The 23703-nt window shown below is 44.5% G+C and overlaps 1 protein-coding gene across 1 annotated transcript; it reads left to right on the top strand.

Moving 5' to 3' along the window:
- The first annotated feature begins 1 nt into the window (after position 1).
- Positions 2–16023, top strand: LOC141172312 (TCF3 fusion partner homolog). The gene is made up of 6 exons (XM_073656379.1): positions 2–155; positions 2298–2547; positions 7603–7673; positions 7985–8054; positions 12481–12726; positions 15585–16023. Exons 1-6 carry the CDS (start codon positions 28–30, stop codon positions 15705–15707), a joined length of 888 nt encoding a protein of 295 aa, XP_073512480.1. The 5' UTR covers positions 2–27; the 3' UTR covers positions 15708–16023.
- Positions 16024–23703: the final 7680 nt, after the last annotated feature.

The raw sequence follows: 23703 nt of genomic DNA, 5'->3' as shown, positions 1-23703 counted from the left end.
GCATGCGTACTCGCGCGAACGCTAAGCATGCTTTCATTGGTCGATCAGCTGATGTTTTTTTTCTCCTTTTTGTATAGTGTAACTTTATTTGTATACACCAGTCGTAGTGTTTATATCACGCTGCGCTTGGGAAGAAGGACAGACAATGTGAACAGGTAGGTGCGGAGGAGGAGGACATGGTCTTGTCCTGTGATGTCAGGGTAATGTGTGGAGGTGGATTCTACCTATGAGGCTGCTCGTGTATATCGCAGGGACTTGTGTCAGGTTGTGCAGTAGTGCCCTCTCCGGTGTAAAAGCAGGCAGATCTGACACTGGTGCAGCATGTGTGAGCCCATAAATATGTATTTTTGGATTGTAGCTCTTGGAGAGTAAGGGTAGATCCGTACAGGATGTATATGATAACGATTCTCCGCATGGATCTGTACAGGTAAAACCTGCAGTGAGTTCTGCTACCGGCTATATGGGGGAGAGGGGTCAAATCCACTGTAATTACCGGAAATCTGCAGTAAGATCCACAGGCAGATTAGTGGTGGATTCTGCCATCCTACATGGACATATCCTATTGCTGATGATATAATGGCGCCACATCGGGCCAAAAGACATGTCACCATACAATGAGCACATATTTGTGCTATTCCTTGATTTGCCTGAAGTCACACAGTTTCGAGGCTGTCAGTCAAGAGGAGGAAATAGAGCTGGAATGACTGAGGCTTCAGATCTACTATAGCTCTTCAGCCTCATTTGCATATCAATTCAAATGCTGATTTCTCAGTAACAGAGGAGCGGACTGGCCATGTAAAAGTATTGGTGGACTTGTCTTTAAAGGGCTATATGCACATATAAATCGTTTGGGGTGTGAGATCCCGCTGACAGATTCCCTTTAACCCCTTTCTAAACTTGGACTTATGAGTACGTCCAAGGTGTTAACACTGCACTAAATGCGAGCTCTGGAGCTGAGCCCGCTCCTTTCCGAGGATGTGACAGCTGATCTGATCAGCTGTCATGTGCCCCTAACAGCCGGGGGTGGAATCGTGATGCACCCGCTGCTGTTAACATGTTAAACGTCGTTGTCATACTCTGATAGCAGCATTTAACATGGCCGCGGCGGAAGGACGTCATAAGTCCCGCCCATGTCACATGACCATGGGTCACCGATGAGTGCAGGAGACCCCTGTGGTTGTCATTGCCGGGATGCTATGAGTGCCACCCAGCGGTCAGCGCTCATAGCCAGTGAGCATTTCTGCTACACCCAGGCGACCTGATCATCGCAGCTTCTAGTTTCCCATGGAGACTATTGAAGCCAATGAAAAGTAAATAAAAAAATTAAAAAAATGTTTTAAAAATATTAAAAAATATCTAAAAGTTAAAACCACCCCCATTTCGCCCCATTCAAAATAAAATAATAATAAAAAAAAATCAAATATACACATATTTGGTATCACCGAGTTCAGAAACGCCCGATCTATCAATATATAGAAAGAATTAATCCAATCGGTAAACGGCGTAATGAGAAAAAGAATCAAAACGCCAGAATTGTTTTTTGGCCGTCGCAACATTGCAATAAAATGCAATAACGGGCGATAAAAACATCGGATCTACCCCAAAATGGTATCAATAAAAACATCAGTTCAGCACGCAAAAAATAAGCCCTCACCCGGCCCCAGCTCATGAAAAGTGGAGACGCCATGGGTCTCAGAAAATTGTGACTTTTTTTTTTTTTTTTTTTAAACAAACTTTGGATTTTTTTTCACCACTTAAATAAAAAAGATCCTATACATGTTTGGTGTCTACGAACTCATAATGACCTGGAGAATAATAATGGCCGGTCAGTTTTCGCATTCAGTGAACGTGGTAAAAAAAACAAACAAAAAACAATTGTGGAGTTGCACTTTTTTACAATTTCACCGCACTTTGAATTTTTTTCCCGTTTTCCAGTACACAGTATGGTAAAACCAATGGAGTCGTTCAAACGTACAACTCGTCCCGCTGAAAACAAGCCCTCGCACTTCCATATTGACTGAAAAATAAAAAAGTCATGGCTCTGGGAAGAAGGGGAGCAAAAAACGAAAACACAAAAAAATGGAAAAACCCAGGGTCGAAGGGGTTAAAGTCTATGAACTTCCTTTTAATTCTTAAGGTGCAGGTGTGTCCACTCCTGCACTTACTATCTCCACCTCATAGAGGGAATAATTCCAATAATAGCTTTGACCTAGTGAAACCTCCAGGAAGATGAAGGTTGTGTTGGACTTCATGCCGTATAAATCTAAAACGCCTTGCTTTTTTTTTGTGTGTATTAGAATTTCCATCATGGCCGCTGTAAACTTCGAGGAGTTTTCTGTGCCCCCTGGATCGGAGCTCGCTCTTCCACCTCTGTTTGGAGGTAATATTTTAGAAAGTGAATTGGAGACAGAGGTTGAGTTTGTTGATGGAGGCCTGAGCGGCGAAAACATACAAGATGAGGAGGAAGAGGAGGCGCAGCAGCGCATGAGGGAGCTCAGTAGGAGAAAGTTCCTTGCCTTGAATCGCCGCTGCAAAGAAATTGAGCAGGTTCGTACACGACGATGTTGTTGCTGCCATCTTGCTTTCATTTCAATAAGTCCCGACTCATCATTTACTAATATATAATTTAGTTGTTTTTTTTAAGTGGCTCAATAGGGCTGATGTCACCTGCAGACTGCCAAATTGAACTATGTGAGTACCCTCTCTAGAACTACTATTATACCGAGTGACATTATCCCTGATAACATAATATATTTTGTAGGCAATTACATTTTGCTTTTTTCACATAGTTTCCTTCAGGCAATGGTGCTGACAGGACATGATGTATAGTAGATCTCTACAGCGCATAAATGCTTGGCACTTGAACTTAAGATTTTGGGCATTAGACTGCTATAATAATGTTGGGATCCACGGTACCCTTAATCATGTTTTAGAATATTTTTGACACTAGCACCTTACCAACAGAAATGGGTGCAATAAAAATTGATACTTGTATGGGTTTTAGTAATTAATTATCATCAATTGACTCTGAGGAAACCTACAATGATGATATACCGTACAGACCAAAAGTTTGGACACACCTCATTTAAAGATTTTTTTTCTGTATTTTCATGACTTTGAAAATTGTACATTCACACTGAAGGCATCAAAACTATGAATTAACACATGTGGAATTATATACTTAACAAAAAAGTGTGAAACAACTGAAAATATGTCTTATATTCTAGGTTCGTCAAAGTAGCCACCTTTTGCTTTGATGACTGCTTTGCACACTCTTGGCATTCTCTTGATGAGCTTCAAGAGGTAGTCACCGGAAATGGTTTTCACTTCACAGGTGTGCCCTGTCAGGTTTAATAAGTGGGATTTCTTGCCTTATAAATGGGGTTGGGACCATCAGTTGTGTTGCGCAGAAGTCAGGTGGATACACAGCTGATAGTCCTACTGAATAGACTGTTAGAATTTGTATTATGGCAAGAAAAAAGCAGCTAAGTAAAGAAAAACGAGTGGCCATCATTACTTTAAGAAATGAAGGTCAGTCAGTCCGAAAAATTGGGCAAACTTTGAATGTGTCCCCAAGTGCAGTTGCAAAAACCATCAAGCGCTACAAAGAAACTGGCTCACATGAGGACCGCCCCAGGAAAGGAAGACCAAGAGTCACCTCTGCTTCTGAGGATAAGTTTATCCGAGTCACCAGCCTCAGAAATCGCAGGTTAACAGCAGCTCAGATTAGAGACCAGGTCAATGCCACACAGAGTTCTAGCAGCTGACACATCTCTACAACAACTGTTAAGAGGAGACTTTGTGCAGCAGGCCTTCATGGTAAAATAGCTGCTAGGAAACCACTGCTAAGGACAGGGAACAAGCAGAAGAGACTTGTTTGGGCTGAAGAACACAAGGAATGGACATTAGACCAGTGGAAATCTGTGCTTTGGTCTGATGAGTCCAAATTTGAGATCTTTGGTTCCAACCACCGTGTCTTTGTGCGACGCAGAAAAGGTGAACGGATGGACTCTACATGCCTGGTTCCCACCGTGAAGCATGGAGGAGGAGGTGTGATGGTGTGGGGGTGCTTTGCTGGTGACACTGTTGGGGATTTATTCAAAATTGAAGGCATACTGAACCAGCATGGCTACCACAGCATCTTGCGGTGGCATGCTATTCCATCCGGTTTGCGTTTAGTTGGATCATCATTTATTTTTCAACAGGACAATGACCCCAAACACACCTCCAGGCTGTGTAAGGGCTATTTGACCAAGAAGGAGAGTGATGGGGTGCTACGCCAGATGACCTGGCCTCCACAGTCACCAGACCTGAACCCAATCGAGATGGTTTGGGGTGAGCTGGACCGCAGAGTGAAGGCAAAAGGGCCAACAAGTGCTAAGCATCTCTGGGAACTCCTTCAAGATTGTTGGAAGACCATTTCCGGTGACTACCTCTTGAAGCTCATCAAGAGAATGCCAAGAGTGTGCAAAGCAGTCATCAAAGCAAAAGGTGGCTACTTTGAAGAACCTAGAATATAAGACATATTTTCAGTTGTTTCACACTTTTTTGTTAAGTATATAATTCCACATGTATTAATTCATAGTTTTGATGTCTTCAGTGTGAATGTACAATTTTCATAGTCATGAAAATACAGAAAAATCTTTAAATGAGAAGGTGTGTCCAAACTTTTGGTCTGTACTGTAAGTCTGCAAGCGATAGTTGAGCTCTTGACATTGAAAGTACCCGTATTTTACCCATTCTTGTTTTAATTTGATTGAAATAAAGTTTGTTCATCCTTTTTGAAAAAAAATTCTCCTGGATATCTTCCAAAAAAACTGGACTCCTTTAGTTTTTTGTTGTGGTAAGGTAACATGTTAAAATATGTGGAATATAAAAAAGAAAAAAGGTAAATCTAACCTCAAAAAAGGCATACATTAAATAATAAAGCACAAAACAAAAAGTCACCGTTAGAAACATTTTTTTGCTGTAGAAAAAAAGCACAAAGATGATGCTGAATCAGACATTTGGTTCTTTTAATTTATGGGACTTTTCAGCAGGCAGCTGCCCTAAGCCGGGCAGTCCTATTAGAATGTCACAGCGTGGGGAGAAAACTGCCTTGCCCCCACTATATTTTGTGTGTGTGTTTGTGTGTACAGTCGTGGCTGAAAGTGTTGGAACCCTTGAAATTGTTCCAGAAAATGAAGTATTTCTCCCAGAAAATTACTGCAATTACACATGTTTTGTTATGCACATGTTTGCTTTTTCTGTTCCAATACACAAAAGGGAAATAGAGAAAAAAAGGCAAATAGAACATAATTTCACACAAAATCCCCAAAATAGGCCGGACAAAATTGTAGGCACCTTTCCAAAATTGTGGGTAAACAACTTTGTTTCAAGCATGTGATGCTCGTTCACACTCACCTGTGGCAAGTAACAGGTGTGGACAATATGAAAATGACACCTGAAACCAGATAAAAAGGGAGAAGTTGATTCAATCTTTGCATTGTGTGTCTGTGTGTGCCACACTAAGCATGGAGAACAGAAAGAGGAGACGAGAATGGTCTGAGGACTTGAGAACAAATTTTTTAAACAAATATCAACGATCTCAAGGTTACATGTCCATCTCCAGAGATCTTGATGTTCCTTTGTGCACGATACACAAAATAATCAAGAAGTTTACAACCCATGGCACTGTAGCTAATCTCCCTGGATGTGGATCGCAGAGAAAAAGATTGATGTAAGGTTGCAACGCAGGATAGTCCGAATGGTGGATAAGCAGCCCCAATCAAGTTTCAAAGATATTAACGCTGTCCTGCAAGCTCAGGGAGCATCAGTGCCAGCGCGAACTATCCATCCACATTTGAATGAAATTAAATGCTATGGCAGGAGACCCAGGAGGACCTCACTGCTGACACAGAGACATAAAAAGCTAGACTGCTGTTTGCTAAAATGTACGTGAGTAAGCTAAATCCTTCTGGAAAAGCATCTTGTGGACAGATGAGACCAAAATAGAGCTTTTTGGTAAAGCACATCATTTTGATGTTTGCTGAAAATGGAATGAGATCTAGAAAGAAAAGAACACAATACCTACAGTCGAATATGGTGGAGGGTCAAAGATATTTAGGGGGTGTTTTGCTGCCTCTGGCACTTGGTGCCTTCACTGAGGCATCATAAAACCTGAAGATTACCAAAGGATTTTGGGTCGCAATGTAGTGCCCAGTGTCAGAAAGCTGGGTTTGTGTTCTAAGTCATGGGTCATCCAGCAGGACAATGACCCCAAACATACTTCAAGAAGAACCCAGAAATGGTTGGAAACAAACTACTGGAGAGTTCTGAAGTGGCAGCAATGAGCCCGGATCTAAATCCCATTGATCACCTGTGGAGAGATCTTACAATTTCTGTTGGGAGGAAACGCCTTCACATATGAGAGACCTGGAGCAGTTTGCAAAAGAAGAGGGGTCCAAAATTCCAGTTGAGAGATGTAAGAAGCTTGTTGATGATTATAGGAAGCGATTGATTGCAGTTATTTATTCCAAAGGGTGTGCAACCAAATAAGTTGTGGGTGTCAATAATTTTGTTCCTGCCCATTTTTGTGATTTTGTCTGAAATTATGTCCAATTTGCCCTTTTTTCTCTCTTTTGTGTTGTTCTAATACACACAGACTCAAAAGAAATAAACATATGTAATTGCAATAATTTTCTGTGACAAATACTTCATTTTCTTGAACGATTTCAAGGGTGCCAACACTTTCAGCCATGACTTTATGTAGGATAATAAAAATTTGAGCTTGACATTACGATATTGCAGAACGATCTGGGTAAGATGACTGAATGGGCAAACACTTAGCAGATGAGGTTTAATGTAGATAAATGTAGAATAATGCACCTAGGATGGAGTAATCCTGTTGCTGCATACACATTAAATGGGAGTATACTGGGGACTACAGAACAGGAGAAGGACTTGGTTATTCTGGTTACAAGTAAGCTGAGCAGCAGTACTCAATGTCAGGCAGCAGCTGCAAAAGCAAACAAGATTTTAGGATGTATAAAATGAGAAATAAAATCCTGCGATCCCAAGGTACTGTTACCCCTTTATAAATCACTGGGGGGGCCACATCTGGAATATGGGATCCAGTTTTGGGTTCCACATTTTAAAAAGGATATTCAGAAGTTAGAGTCAGTTCAAAGGCGGCAACTAGATTACTACAAGGGATGGAAGGCCTCTCATATGATGAGAGGTTAGGCTTGTTTAGCGTAGAAAAAGGAGGAGATCTCATTTATATGTGTGGTCAGTATAAAGGACTAGCACATGATTTATTCCTTCCAAAGACCATACTAAGGACGAGGAGGCGCTCATTACGGGTGGAAGAAAGGTGATTCTGGCAGCTAAATAGGAAAGGGTTCTTTACAGTCAGAGAAGTCAGACTGTGGAATGCCGACCACAAGAGGTAGTAATGGCTGACACTATAACAGCTTTATACAACGGCTGGAGGACATTTCACAACAAATGGTATTATGGGTTATAAGTAATGTGTAAGTGGTGGAGAAGGGTCTTTTTTCGACCTAGAATTCCCACAGCGATCCCCCTGATTATATAATAAGACAATGTTTGGTTTTATAGGTCAATGAGAGAATCCTTAACAGACTTCACCAAGTTCAGAAGATCACACGAAAGCTGAAACAAGAGAGAAGGTTGGTATTTTGCCATCCCACCGATAGAGTAGACCCCGTACACACCGCGCTGTATTCATCTGTCCAAGAATAGAAGACGTCCGAAGGGTGAAGGTCCCGCACACAAGCGCAGGGGTCAGTCCTGGCCCAGGTCATGTGAGGCAGATCTCGGATCACTCCGGTCTTTCCATATCCTCCTTCCATACAGCAAGTCAGTATTGTTTCCCAAGTATGCTGAACTATTGATCCCGACCACGCACAGAGGAGGAGGCACATTAGTGGAGGGCCGTATTGCACAGATCTCATTCTCTCTTACTTTGTACATATTTCAGATGTCTCATGAAAATCTTGGACTCCTACGGGGATGATTACAGACAGAGCCACCTCACCTTCCTACTTGAGGTATAACTTATTATGAAATGCATTTGACAAGCCCAGGGGATGGGGATGACTCGGTTACCCGGGCCTTTATCCTTAAGGAGGTCGCGGTGGTCGGCTCTGGGCCCGTACTCTGGGGTCTCTCTTTAAAAAGGCGTTGATAGATGTTAAGTTTTATTAAAAAGTTCGTGACGCCACCTATGGTTTCTGATGATATTCACCAGTGCTGCGCAGTCCACTGAGGCCGGTGATAAGGCAGCTTGATGGTATGGCTCCCCACAGGTAGAGCTGGGCCTCAGGGCAATGTATGAACGGGGATGCAGGACAAGGAGACTCAGCCGAGTCGGAGCAAGAACAGGGACGGACACAAAAGTCACTTCAGTACCTTTTACTGATGGAAATTCAGGCACTCCCCGGAGCACTGTAGGGTGAAGGGTGTATGTCCGGATCCTCCCCAATGAGCAGGTTTTGGGCCTCCTGGTTCTTGCTGCTGCGTAATAAGTTTCTGACCTGCCTGGAGCTAGGCCTAACTTTTTCTCTGTCCTGCGCTGGCTGACCTTGTGGTAGGGCCTTCTCTTGGAGTGCACGCTCCCGACTTACGGGGCCTATGTGTCTCCTGGCTCTGGTACGTATCAGCACTTTAGCGATCCTGGGACCTGTAGTTCTCCAGGAATTCCAGTTTATCTTACTGGGTCGTAGAGATCCCGGCAAGCTTCGGACCCGGTGTCCGGTAACTGCTTCTTCGGGGTGAGCTAGTTAAGCTCCTCTGCCCCCTATGAACTAACTCTCTCTACTCTTCGCCTTCGGCCTACTCGGACCCTCAGTAGGCTACTCACACTAACGGCAGCGTGCCGCTCTTCACCGATCTTATGGCGCCTGCACACCTAAAGCTCACCTCACTGAGCTACACGGAGTCTTGATCTGGAAGCTCCACTGCAGGATAGCAATTGCAGGAGCTGGCACAGGCTTTTGTCCTCTGAGGCAACTCCTCTCAGACTGCACTGGACTCACTGCTAAACCAGACTGAACTGTGACTCCAACTGACTAACTGCCAGGCTCCACCTTCCCTTTTATATCTCCCTAATGGGCTCCCTCTGGTTGTCTGAGGTGGAAGGTGGAGATGTGTGAATGGATATGGGGGCCTCTTGTGGAGGAATCCTTTAATACACCCTTCTAGGATTTGTGAGACCAAGCACAGCTGGGCTTCACACATTCTTTATTTAAGCCATTCTTTAAAGGGGTTATCTGAAGTCATCCAAGATGGCCACCCTTACCTGCAACCCGCCCTAGGCATAAACGAAGACTGGCTGCATATAGTATCAAAAATCGTCCTTAGAAATCTTATATAATTGACGTTTCCAGATGAATATATATCAGCAGAAAGCTTTCAAGGTGACAGGTTTTGACCGATAAAACTAGAAGTGACTCGAGGTGAAAATATAAAAGCATACAGGTGCATCTCACTAAATTAGAATATCATCAAAAAGTCAATTTATTTCAGTTCAATACAAACTCATATTATATAGAGTCATTACAAACAGAGTGATCTATTTCAAGTGTTTATTTCTGTTAGTGTTGATGATTATGTCTTACAGCCAATGAAAACACAAAAGTCATTATCTCAGTAAATTAGACTAACAAGAAACACCTGCAAAGGCTTCCGAAGCGTTTAAAAAGGTCTCTTAGTCTGTTTCAGTAGGCTCCACAATCATGGGGAAGACTGCTGACTTGACAGATGTCAAGCCAGCCAGCCCCACAGTAACTTACTAGGAAAAGCAAATCCCGGCACTCACGTGTTGATGATTAATTCGTTTATTCCACAACTCACAAGACGTTTCAGCCTGTCCAAGGCTTTTTTCAATTGTAACGGTAACTTACAACACTCAGTCTTACAGGTAAAAACTCTTATGATTTACAAGATGTTATAGCTCCAATCTGTTTCTGCTGTCTACATGTGCCGCTCTATCTAACATTGCCTATGACACCTTGGGGTCTATCCCTTGCCCCACATGGTTCCTATTGATTGAATATGTGAGCACCTCCTGAGGAAGTGATATCCTCACAAAGGGCCAGTTCATTCTAATTGTATATACTAGTGGTGAGCGGTATGGAAGCCCTGGGTCTAGCAAACAACTATGCTTGTTTCACTGCATATGTGATTTAGTCACTTGTACATTCCATGGGAAGTGAAAAGCATTATTGAGCACTGTTTGGATATTTTTTCTACCATTCCCTTCCCTTAAAGGGCCAGGCTTTCAAAAATACTCATATTTCAGTTAGATGATTTTGACACATACTGTAAACGTATTGTCTCAGCATTATATGCACTAAAGCACTTTATTACTACGGTTAATCCAGTCTTAATACCAACCTACCTTATTTGGCTGGGTGTGTCAGACAGTCGCTCTGGATCTGGCTGTAGAAGGTTGCTGCGCTTGGCATTGCAGACTCCTTTTTGATCCTCTCATTTCTGTAGTGTAGTGATATCCTTCTCCCTTTAGGACCCAGCAGCGACCTCCACCTTCTTCTGCTAATTGACACACCCTTGCTTGGTAGTTGAAAACTGTCTCCAGAGAGTCGCTGGTGATACTTCTATGTACTTCTGTGCAGGCTTGGAGTACTAGCAGTCGGCTAGTTTCTTCTTTGTTGCGCTTGGAGGACAGTTGGCGTTATCTCTCTGGTGGCTGCTCAAGCTAAATGTATCCCCTTTGTTTGTCTACCCTGTTGTCTTTAGTTTATAGTGGGGACTGAGTAGTGTGCACCCCATCCCCTCCATATCTAGTGCCTATCTCTAGGGACATTCAGGGTTTAGGGTCCTGCTTGGCAACAGGTGTGGAACCTATATAGGGATGATAGGGTAGGCCAGGTGATATTAGATCTGCCAAGGGTTCTCCACTTCCCCTTTCCCTGGTTGTTGGGCTCCCTTCCCCCCCTTTCCCGTTATTGTACACTTGTTCCTTCACTCACCTGGTGTGACATTATGTGTACATTCTTAGATCAAATACTTACATTTACTTGGAGCCTAATTTTGTGTGTGCCAACGATCTGGCTGATTTGCACTGTCAGCATTTGACAAAATTGATTAGGACGTTGTGTCCCGTTGTTGGGAAAAGCACTGTATTTATTATTTATTGGAGCTGTTCCAAAATAGGAAAGCATAACTGTGTATACGATACCACGAGTACAGCCACTGTTAGCAGTGAGCTCCACGATCTTGTTGTGATTAGTAATACCGTTATCCTGTCTTTTAAAAATGTTTTTATTATTTTGTCAATAAAACATATGTTTTGATATTTTCACCTCGAGTCTCTTCTAGTTTTATCGGGCGAAACCTGTCACCTGGTAAGCTTTCTGCTGATAAAAGACTGGCTGCAGCCTGAAGAAACGCTGCTCCAGATGTGTCTCAACATGCCAGGCCGAGGAGCAGCATTGCAAACTGATCTGCTCACTCCACCTGAATAGGACATAGACCAGGAGGAAGAAAGCCGGGAGGCTCACTGAGCAGAATGGCTTATTTCTCTCCGCTTCTGTCCGTGTCCCCATTGTAAACCTGTCAGGTGGAGCGAGCAGATCAGTTATGCTTGGTCACAATGCTGCTCCTCAGTCTGACAAGGAAGACACCCGTTTTGAGTAGCTTTTCATCAGGCTGCCGCCTGTCCTAATGTATACCTGCTCCTCCTCCCTGTCATCTCTCCACATTGTGAGACTGGTTTTTCTCACCCCAATGCTGGATTCACAGCTACACTGCTCAGTAGTCCTGTATAATGTCTTAAATGCTGCTGCTCCTTTTGGTCTGTACTACAGAAGCAGGAATCCCTCTGCGTGTGCTGTGCATAGGAGACTACTTCACTCCAATGCTGGATTCACAGCTGTACAATGCCCTACCTCAATGCTGCTGTTCCTCTCAATCTGTACTACAAAAGTAGGAATCCCTCTCTCTGTGTGCTCTGTATAGGAGACTAATTCACTCCAATGCTGGATTCACAGCTACACTGCTTAATACTGCCCTACCTAAATGCTGCTGTTCCTCTTGGTCTGTACTACAAAAGCAGGAATCCCTCTCTCTGCTTGTGCTGTGCATAGGAGACTACTTCACTCCAATGCTGGATTCACAGCTACACTGCTTAGTACTGCTGTATAATGTCCTAAATGCTGCTGCTCCTTTCGGTCTGTACTACAGAGAAAGAAGCAGGAATCCATCATCTGTGTGTGTGCTGTACATATGAAATATCATAGCAGCTAGTCCATCCAATAGCTCAGAGAGAAAATTAGAGCTAGAGCCCGCAGAGAGGGTGCAAGTGACCTCACGGCCAGAAACTGTTTCTCTTCATGTACAGACGACAGATTATTCTGAAAAGTTACCTGAAACGACAGGCGCGTGTTCAGTTATGAACTAATTTGTAATCGATTTCTATACATTTTCTAAGTTCTCTTGTTTTTTTTTTTACAGGATGAAGGCACCCAAGCTTGCAATACACCCACCCCGATAAACTCTGAAAACGAACTCCCAGATAATGAGGACTTATCCAAGTGTCTAAGCGGCGGACCTCCCCTTGGCTTAGAGGCTACCAGTCCAGAAAGCCCATCTCTTGTAGAAGGGCCACCAGCTAAAAGAAGGAGAAAGTTCAAAGAGGAGAAAGACCATGGAAAAAAAATAAGTCCATCGCTTCTTCCATCAGAGCCACTTTTAGAGCAGGTAAAGCAATGCAGAATATAGGTGTTTCCCTTAAAGGGAATGTGTCAGAAAATCACCTAATTGCTTCATCAGGTCTTTGTATTGCATGTAGATTTTAACCCCTTCCCGACCCATGACTTATATTTACTTTGCTCACACGCTGAACCTGCATCTTTCGCTGCACTTGATGGCTGATTTAATCAGTCATCCTGTGCCTTTAACAGCCGCAAATGGAATGGAGCTCCACCCGCGGTTGTTAACCAGTTAAATCCTACTGTCAATCTCTAACAAGGGATTTAAAACGCGCAGGCTGGAAGGGCATCATAAATCCCACCCATCGGCTCCCCTGTCACGTGATCGTGGGGTGCTGATGTGTTGTCATGATAGTATGGAGTCAGCAGAAGACCGCTGTGCCTGTCATTGTGAGCCTCATGTGAACACCGACTCGTGGCCAGTGTTCATAGGAGATAGTGATTTCTGCTATACACAGCAGTGCTGAAGCCCTGCTATGTATAGCACAGGTGATCAGACGATTGCAGCTTCAAGTCTCCAAAGAGGACAATTAAATAAAGTGGGGGAAAAAAATTAAAAAGAAGAAAAAAAAAATATATATATCTCTATCTATCTATCTATCTATCTATCTATCTATCTATCTATCTATCTATCTATCTATCTATCTATCTATCTATCTATCTATCTATCTATCTATCTATCTATCTATCTATCTATATATCTATCTATATATCTATCTATATATCTATCTATATATATTACACACACACACGTTCAAATTACCCCCATTTTGCCCCATTCAAAATAAAACAATTATACACATATTTGGTATCCCTGCGTTCAGAAGTGTCCAATCAAAATCTAACAGTGTAACAAAAAAAAAAATCTAAACTCAGGAATTAAAGTTTTTTTTGCCGCCGCAACATTGCAATAAGAGGTGTTCAAAACATCGTATCTACCCCAAAATGGTATCAATAAAAACGTCAGCTCAGGGCGCAAAAAATAAGAGCTCACCCGACCCCAGATCCCAAAAATGGAGACGCTACAGGTCTCGGAAAATGCTGACAAACGCAAGAAAAAATTTTCTACCAATTTCGAAAATAAAAATTAAACTATACGTTTGGTTTCTGCATACTCGTAATGATGGGAGAAATTCTATTGGGCAGCATGGTGGCTCAGTGGTTAGCACTGCAGCTTTGCAGCACTGGGGTCCTGGGTTCAAATCCCACCAGGGACAACATCTGCAAGTGGTTTGTATGTTCTCCCCATGTATGCATGGGTTTTCTGGATTCTCTAGTTTCCTCCCACACTCCAAAGACATACTGATAGGCAATGTAAATTGTGAGCCCCAATGGGGACAGTGATGATAATGTCTGTAAAGTGCTGCGGAATATGTTAGCGCTATATAAAAATAAAGATTTATTATTGCTAGGTCAGTTTTACCATATAGTGAACATGGTAAATGAAAACACAAACAGTTGTGGAATTGCACTTTTTTTGCAATTTCATTGAACTTAGATTTTTTTCCCTCATTCTCCAGTACTCTATATGGTAAAATCAATGGTGTTGTTCAAAAGTACAACTTGTCCCGCAGAACACAAGCCCCACATGGCCATATTGATGGAAAAATAAAGTTATGGCTCTTGCTTGGAAGAAGGGGAGGGAAAAAACAAAACGTAAAATGACCATGGCGTGAAGGGGGTTACGTTATGGAAAAAAAACAAAACAAATCACAACCTGTATTAAAATAAGAAATTGCAGTTTTCACACCGACCACTAGGACTATAAGGCCACGGTCCCACTATCAGTATTTGGTCAGTATTTTTTCTCAGGAGCGGGTGGTAAATGCAGAATTGGTGACTTGTTTCTATTCTACCTTTTCTCTGATTGTTCCTCACCTGGTTTGGGGGCTCCCACTCCTGAGAAAAAGTACTGATAGTGGTGCCCTGGCCTTAGACTTTTACTGAAATGTTACATAAGACATTAGTCACCTTCCAATCTCAACAACAGTGTCCAACCTCACTTTCAACTATAAAGATCTTTGGGATTAACTTTCTTCTTGCACTTTCATTTTTTTCTTCCCTTCTTCCAAGAGCCAAAACTTTTTATATCGTTCCCACAACAGAGCTGTACAAGGGCTTGTTTATTTTCAAAGTGACCATCTGACTTTGGTTGATTCATTGACCAGACCTTCAATAGTGATTTCAAAGTTGTAGTTTTGAATGACTTTTTAACATCCCACAAAAATTCCAAATGTTACAAAAATTGTGAACAAGAACCCAAAACCTGCACTTATGACATTACTTTTTGGGGTATTGTTTTCACATTTCATTGTAACTTGTCAACATGATACTCCAGGCGAGGACAATGGCGTTGATTTTTTTTTATGTAAAACGGGTTGTCCCGTTTAGAAAACTTTTCCCTTATGTGCACAGTTCTTACCATCCCCAAGCCCAGCGCTGAATCCCCACCGCTACCCCAGTCTCCATTGTTCGGAGACCCAATAATGGACGTACCAGTCAGCGGAGGGATATTTTGAATGATCATCACTTCGATCAAGAAGAATATATCCAGCAGTGCCGCCATCACACGATAAAAGGATGGACGTGGTGTAGGATCTATGTCAATGTCATGAGATTATTCAATTGCAAAAATTTGGACGCCCGACTGCCGCTTCCTTCATTCTCTTTGGTTCCACCAGAAAAAGCCAAGCACATTCCATAGGGAATGAATAACGCAGTGGTTGGACGTCCAACTGTTCTGCCGATCGGTGGTCGTACACCCACCAAGCAAAATCAATAGGGCACATTAATGTAACTCCTGTATTTCATCCCGCCATCACTCACATCTTTGTCGCTCTGTTCCAGGTTAAGATTGAAGAGGATTATTTGTGTGACGGAGACGAGGAGCTTAATCTGAGCTGGCGTCCTCTCAGCCCACGAGACAAGATCCTGCAGTACACAAAGTTTTCCAGCCCGGATTTTGATTGATACATAATACTAAAAATGCGATTACTGAAGACGCTGTGCCTTTAATGGAAGAATGCGGCCGGCGTCTCTGCACCCGGATTGTGTGCGGATGGTGCGCCTCGCTGTGACGTCTATGCTGCATTCCATGATTGGTCTCCTGCTGCCCCCCACTGGTTTGTCTGAGACATTTCACCTCTGATGTGCCCCGTTATTTCAGCCATTTATCTGTCTGCTATTTCAATACTATGAGAAAGGATCAGATCCTGGTTTTATACTTTTCTATGTGGATGCAATGTTTTTCTGTGCAGTAAACGTACAGCGTCCGTGTCTCTGCGCATTTCATGGAGTCCATCTAATCTTCTGTATATTGCGACTCCTTTATGATCATTTCTAACCTTCCTCCTGATGGCTATACATCACTATAAAGAACACTTGATTTATTTTCTGTAAAAAAAGTTATAAATACACTGCTCAAAAAAATAATGTGAACACTGAAATACCACATCCTAGATCTGAATGAATGAAATATTCTCATTGAATACTTTGTTCTGTACAAAGTTGAATGTGCGGACAACAAAATCACACAAAAATCATCAATGGAAATCAAATTTATTAACCAATGGAGGCCTGGATTTGGAGTCACCCCCAAAATTAAAGTGGAAAAACACAATACAGGCTGATCCAACTTTGATGTAATGTCCTTAAAACAAGTCAAAAGGAGGCTCAGTATTGTGTGTGGCCTCCACGTGCCTGTATGACCTCCCTACAATGCCTGGGCATGCTCCTGATGAGGTTGCGGATGGTCTCCTGTGGGATCTCCTCCAGGATGGCACATCAATGTGAGCTGTGGCAAGAAGGTTCGCTGTGTCTGTCTGCGTAGTGTCCAGAGGCTGGAGGCGCTACCAGGAGACAGGCCAGTACACCAGGAGACGTGGAGGGGGCCATAGGAGGGCAACAGCCCAGCAGCAGGACCGCTACCTCCGCCTTTGTGCAAGGAGGAACAGGAGCACTACCAGAGCCCTGCAAAATGACCTCCGGAAGACCACAAATGTGCATGTGTCTGCACAAACGGTTAGAAACCGACTCCATGAGGGTGGTATGAGGGCCTGATGTCCACAGATGGGGGTTGTGCTCACAGCCCAACACCGTGCAGGACGCTTGGCATTTGCCACAGAACACCAGGATTGGCAAAGTTGCCACTGGCGCCCTGTGCTCTTCACAGATGAAAGCAGGTTCACACTGAGCACGTGTGACAGACGTGACAGAGTCGGGAGACGCCGTGGAGAGCGATCTGCTGCCTGCAAAATCCTTCAGCATGACCGGTTTGGCAGTGGGTCAGTAATGGTGTGGGGTGGCATTTCTTTGGAGGGCCGCACAGCCCTCCATGTGCTCGCCAGAGGTAGCCTGACTGCCATTAGGTACCGAGATGAGATCCTCAGACCCCTTGTGAGACCATGTGCTGGTGCGGTTGGCCCTGGGTTCCTCCTAATGCAGGACAATGCCAGACCTCATGTGGCTGGAGTGTGTCAGCAGTTCCTGCTAGATGAAGGCATTGAAGCTATGGACTGGCCCGCCCATTCCCCAGACCTGAATCCGATTGAGCACATCTGGGACATCATGTCTCGCTCCATCCACAAACGTCACACCACAGACTGTCCAGGAGTAGGCGAATGCTTTAGTCCAGGTCTGGGAGGAGATCCCACAGGAGACCATCCGCAACCTCATCAGGAGCATGCCCAGGCGTTGTAGGGAGGTCATACAGGCACGTGGAGGCCACACACAATACTGAGCCTCATTTTGACTTGTTTTAAGGACATTACATCAAAGTTGCATCAGCCTGTAGTGTGTTTTTCCACTTTAATTTTGGGGGTGACTCCAAATCCAGGCCTCCATTGGTTAATAAATTTGATTTCCATTGATGATTTTTGTGTGATTTTGTTGTCAGCACATTCATCTTTGTACAGAACAAAGTATTCAATGAGAAGATTTCATTCATTCAGATCTAGGATGTGTTATTTGAGTGTTCCCTTTATTTTTTTGAGCAGTGTACAATGATCGGATTCACTATGCTACATGAAAAATCCTCACGTGGCTGGCTATAATTTTCTTTTACTTAAATGCATGTATTTGAGGCTACAATTCATTTTTGCAAATGGGTTTCAGTAACAAACGGCCTCTGTTTATTTCTCACTGCAGAATGAGGTAACTGAGAATCCATCAGTGAGCTCATTCTGGTAGACCACAGAGAATTTTTTCGCTTTTTTTTTTTTTTTTTAACATTCTTAGCTAATTCATGACCACATCCAAGTAAAGTGTGCAAAGAGCCTAAAAAAGCCAAATAGGGAAAGATTTCTAGTAAAAACTCAATTGTAAAAATTATTTTTAGCCCCAAGTATAAATAAAGTGAGGAAGAAGAAAAAAAGTTCCCAGAGATGAAAAAAAAAAAAAGCCACTTTAACCCCTTAACAACATTAGACGTTCTAATACGCGTCTGTGCCCTGGGACTTAAGAGCCAGACCCGTATTAGTACGTCATATCTTTACATGACAGCTTTAAAGTTACGGTGCCATCTTACCTCTGGGTAGATGGCGTCATCATCCCGGGGGGTGTCGCCGCCCCCCCGCACCAGCGATCGCTGTGATTGGCTGTTCAGATTTGAACAGCCAATCACAGCATTTCTCACTGTTTCCGGCAATGTGATTGCCGGAAACAGTGATCTGCAGCCTAGGATCGGTGCTCCTAAGAGCACCGATCCTAGGCTGATGCTAGGACACCCCAGCCCTGGCCCCAGACTGCTATGATCGGTGCGATCGCCGATCACATCGATCGCACCGATCGTAGCGCGGTGACAGGGCGGTCATGGGGCGGTGACCGGCTTGTGACCTGCCTGTCACCGCCCCATGACCCCCTGTAATGTGATTCAAGCTCCCAGACTGCTGTGATTGGAGCGATCGATGATGACATCGATCTCTCCAATCAGAGTACCTGAATACAGGTGACCGGCGGTCACAGGGAAGTGTCACCTCTCTGTGACCCCCTGTGGTGCGTGCTCTGCTCCAGCTATGTCTGATTGGTGCAATCAGTGTCACCAATCAGATGGCTGGGGCACAGCATGCACCACAGGGGGTCACAGAGAGGTGACACTTCCCTGTGACCGCCGGTCACCTGTATTCAGGTACTCTGATTGGAGCAATCAATGTCATCAGTGATTGCTCCAATCAGATTACCTCCACCTGTCACCACCCCATCATCACCCTGTGACCGCCCTGCAGACCCTCACACTTGGTGAGGATTTCTACAGAGTGGTCACATCTGATGTGTCTGTGCTGGGCCTTGTAGTGCCACAGAATATTTTGTGACACCACAAGACCATCTTCTCACTGTTCCAGTCGCTGCTGCTGCTGCCGCTGCTCTTGGATCTTCTGCTCCTGACCTGCTGTGGTTCCTGCTCCAGAGCCTGCTGCTGATCCTGCTGCTGATCCTGCAGAGAAGACTATGGTAAGTCTGTTCTCCCCTCATCCACCCCAATCCCCCCTCCCCCCTCTTTTTAATCCCCCCCCCTCTTACCTTTTATTCTGCGTCCTGCAGCGGTCTCCAGCTCCGCTCCTGGTCACCAGCTTCGGGCTCCTGGTCACCAGCGCCGGGCTCCCGGTCTCCTGCTCCGGGCTCCCGGTCTCCTGCTCCGGTCTCCTGCTCTGGGTCTTCTGTTCCAGTCCTGCTGACCCTTTGGTAAGTCCATCTCTGATCTCCCCTCATCCACCCTAATCCCCCTCTTCCCACTCCCCTGTCTTTTTACCCCACTTCACACTCCCCTGTCTTTTTACCCCCCTTCCCACCCAAGTCAGCCTCACCCCAGTGTCCCTGTTAATTCTTTTGGTTCTGATCTCCAGCTCCAGTACCAGTCTCCTGCTCTGGGCTCCTGGTCTCCTGCTCCGGGTTCCTGGTCTCCTGCTCTGGGCTCCTGGTCTCCTGCTCCGGGTTCCTGGTCTCCTGCTCTGGGCTCCCGGTCTCCTGCTCCGGGCTCCCGGTCTCCTGCTCCGGGTTCCTGGTCTCCTGCTCCGGGATCCCGGTCTCCTGCTCCGGGCTCCCGGTCCGGGCTCCCGGTCACCAGCGCCGGTCTCCTGCTCCGGACTCCCAGTCCTGAAAGAAGAACAGAGAGGACTTTGGTAAGTAATCTCTGATCTCCCCTCATCCAACCCAATTCCCCTCTTCCCACTCCCCACACATCTGTGCGCACATCCAGCAGTCGCCGAGTATTGATCGGTGACATAGTTCACCAATCCACACTCGTGCTCGCTGTTTGCACCACATACAGTATTTCCTTTTTCCACACACTCTAAATAAAGTACTGACACACACACACTCTCAATAAAGTATTGACACACACAAACCACATACATAACAAACAATGTCCTGCTCATCCCAAACTCCGTATTCAGCGGAGGAGGCATACGCTATTCTTGCCTCCGACACTGACAGCGAGGGTGAGGATCCCACATTTCTTTGTTTTTCCGACTCCTCGTCGTCTTCCTCCTTCTCTTCTTCCTCCTCTTCCTCAGGTTCTGCTGGCCCGCCCCGCCGTCGTCGCAGGAGAGATGTTCCAGCGCCCCCCACTACTGAGCCTATATGGACTTCGCCCCCCGAAAATTATGAGCCGCTGATTCCTGATTTCGTGGCGGAATCAGGAATCAAGTTTGACACCACGGCCTCACAGAAATAGACTTTTTCAAAGTCTTTTTCTCTGAGGATTTTATAAACCTCATGGTGGGCCAAACTAATTTATACGCTCATCTATTTTTAGAACAAAACCCCTCTTCATCATTTTCTAACTGGTCTCCTGTAGAGAAAGTAGAAATGATGAAGTTTTGGGGCCTGGTCCTTCTTATGGGGATCTTGAAGAAGCCCGAGCTTCGGCAATACTGGAGTGTTGACGTTTTGTATAACACTCCAGTGTTCCGAATGGTCATGCCCCGGACACGCTTTCAGGCCATCTACAAGTTCTTGCATTACCAAGATAATGCAAGGTGTCCTGCACGTCGGCCGGTCATCGAACACTTCAACAACACGTTTGGTGAAGTGTACGTGCCCCAAAGGGACATCTGTGTGGATGAGTCCTTAATTTCTTTTAAGGGGCGGCTTGGATTCCGGCAGTACCTGCCCAGTAAGAGAGCAAGGTATGGGATCAAGCTGTATAAACTTTGTGAGAGTACCTCAGGATACACTCACAAGTTTAGAGTTTATGAAGGGAAGGACTCCCGGATTGGACCCCCTGAATGCCCCCCTGTTCTGGGAGTGAGTGGGAAAATTGTGTGTGACTTGGTGCACCCACTGCTTGATAAAGGTTATCACCTCTACGTGGATAACTTTTATACAAGTATCCTGCTCTTCAAGTCCCTCTCTGCGCGACGTACCGCAGCCTGCGGTACTGTCCGCAAAAATCAGAAAGGCCTCCCAAAGACGCTAATTGGGCAGCTGCTCAGAAGGGGTGAGAGCAGAGCCCAATGTAGAGACCACCTGTTGATGGTCAAGTACAAGGACAAAAAGGATGTCCTTTTCTTGACCACCATACATGGTGATGGCAGCACACTCAGCACTGTACGAGGTTCCACTACACAGGTCGTCAAACCAGACTGTGTAGTGGGGTACAACAAGTACATGGGGGGAGTTGATCTCTCTAATCAAGTCCTCCAGCCGTACAGTGCTTTGAGAAAGGCCAGAGTGTGGTACAAGAAGCTGGCCGTGCACATTGTACAGATGGCAATGCACAACGCTTTCCTTCTGTCACAATGTGCAGGCCAGACTTCTGCGTTGTATCTTCAGTTTCAGGAAACGGTTATCAAGGCCCTGATATTTGGCAGCGGTGACAGAGCGGGCCCCAGTACTTCTGGAATTGAAGGACCGAGAATTGTACCAGGCCAGCATTTCCCAGGGCAGATCCCTCACAGCGGAAAAAATGGAAAGTCACAAAAGAGGTGCCGAGTGTGTTATAAAAGTAGAATACGCAAGGGCACCATTTATCAATGTGACACCTGCCCTGACAAACCTGGCCTGTGTATGAAAGACTCCTTCAAAAGGTACCATACTTCCATGGACTAGTAAATTAATTTCTGACGTATGACAACCTGACGAACACTACACAGCTGACTTAGTGTTCGTCAGGTTGTCATACGTCAGTTGTGTAGTGTTCGTCAGGTTGTCCTACACAACTGATGTATAACACTACATTACATAATTCAAAAATCAACTACCACTACCAAAAAGGGGGCACTTGTTGGGCATTTCACTGTTTAGGCACATCAGGGGCTCTGAGAACATGACATGACGCCCGCAGACCATTCCATCAAAGTCTGCATTCAAAAATGTCACTCCTTCCCTTCCGAGCCCTTACATGCGCCCAAACAGTAGTTTTTTCCAACACATGGGGTATATGCGTACTCAGGAGAAATTGCACAACAACTTATGGGGTGCAATTTCTCCTGGCACCCTTGTGAAAATATTTTTTTCTGCACTTTTGTGGAAAAAATGTTTTTTTTTTATTTTCACAAGTCAACATTATGATTTTCTGTGAAGCACCTGGGGGTTCAATGGACTCATCACACATCTATATAAGTTCCTTGGGGGGGTCTAGTTTCCAAAATGGGGTCACTTGTGGGGGAGCTCCAATGTTTGGGCACACAGGGACTCTTCAAATGCAACATGGTGTCCAAAATTGTGCTGATGTAAAGTAGACATTTGGGAAATGTTATTTATTAACTATTTTGTGTGACATATCTCTCTGATTTAAGGACATAAAAATTCAAAATTTGAAAATTGCAAAATTTTCGCCAAATTTCCATTTTTTTCACAAATAAACGCAAGTGATATCAAAGAAATGTTACCACAATCATGAAGTACAATATGTCACGAAAAAACAATCTCAGAATCAGGGGGATCTGTTGAAGCGTTCCAGAGTAATTACCTCATAAAATGACACTGGTCAGAATTGTAAAAATTGGCCTGGTCATTAACGTGCAAGCCACCCTTGGGGGTTAAGGGGTTAAAATCCACTATTGCACGGAGCAGATCATTCACATATCTATATATTACAGCAAATATTGGACCCTGTGACGGGATGTGCCACCCGCAGGGTTTGCAGCAAGAAGAACGGCGCCATCTTGTGAGCGCAGCTTCTGATTGGCTGGAAGTAATGGTCACAAGCTCTGAATACAAGTCTATGAGAGCCAGAATGAGGTTTTCATAGACTCGGCGCCGCTCCATGAAACACTGGAGCAACTGGCAGGTCACAAACTGCAGGAGAGGCAGCGAAAACAGATATAAGACAGGGGACTTGGATTTTAAGCACCACCCCAGCAATGAAATAAAGAAAACTCTGGAGTGGTGCTTTAACCTTTTGGAGGCAATGGCCCGTTTTCTCTAATGGAGGGATATGCAGAAAGTTTCCAAAGAGCATCTGTGGAACAATCTCTGCCCTCCACTAGCTCAAAGGGGGGACAGTAAAACGTAGAGCGCGTTCTATTGGGAAAGTAGATTTATTGTGTTAATGATACAATACTAGGCGGTAATTCTGGAGAAGCAGACGTGCTTTACACATCGCTCTTCCAGAAGAATAATTTACTCCTATTTCGGCATTCCTGGCTGACGCGGTGCAATGTGTGACCATCAGACCTAACAAGTCCATAGAAGGTTGCTAAGGAGACACAGACGGGGTCTTCACAATTACAGGTTCTTCAGCCAATCCAAGTTAGGCCCAACTTTGTCGCAGGGATGGCTGGGGATATCCGGCATGTTCCCGTCATCCCGAACAGGAACTGATAGAAAAACACATTAATGAAACAATTAAGTACGTTGGAATCTTACTGTATCCCAGCCTGCAAAGAGGGAATCTCATCTTGTATGATACGTGCAGCACATTAAAGGGCATCTGTCAGTAGGATCTGGGCATCTATATGGCCATGTAGGTCATAGGAAGCTGAATAAAATGATACCTTGATATCTGTGATCCGATGTATTATTCCAG

Source organism: Phyllobates terribilis, unplaced genomic scaffold, assembly GCF_046119375.1.
Source record: "Phyllobates terribilis strain yellow unplaced genomic scaffold, ASM4611937v1 Scaffold_12__6_contigs__length_324123572, whole genome shotgun sequence".
Classification (NCBI taxonomy): Eukaryota; Metazoa; Chordata; class Amphibia; order Anura; family Dendrobatidae; genus Phyllobates; species Phyllobates terribilis.
This window is presented reverse-complemented; position numbering and strand designations above follow the sequence as displayed.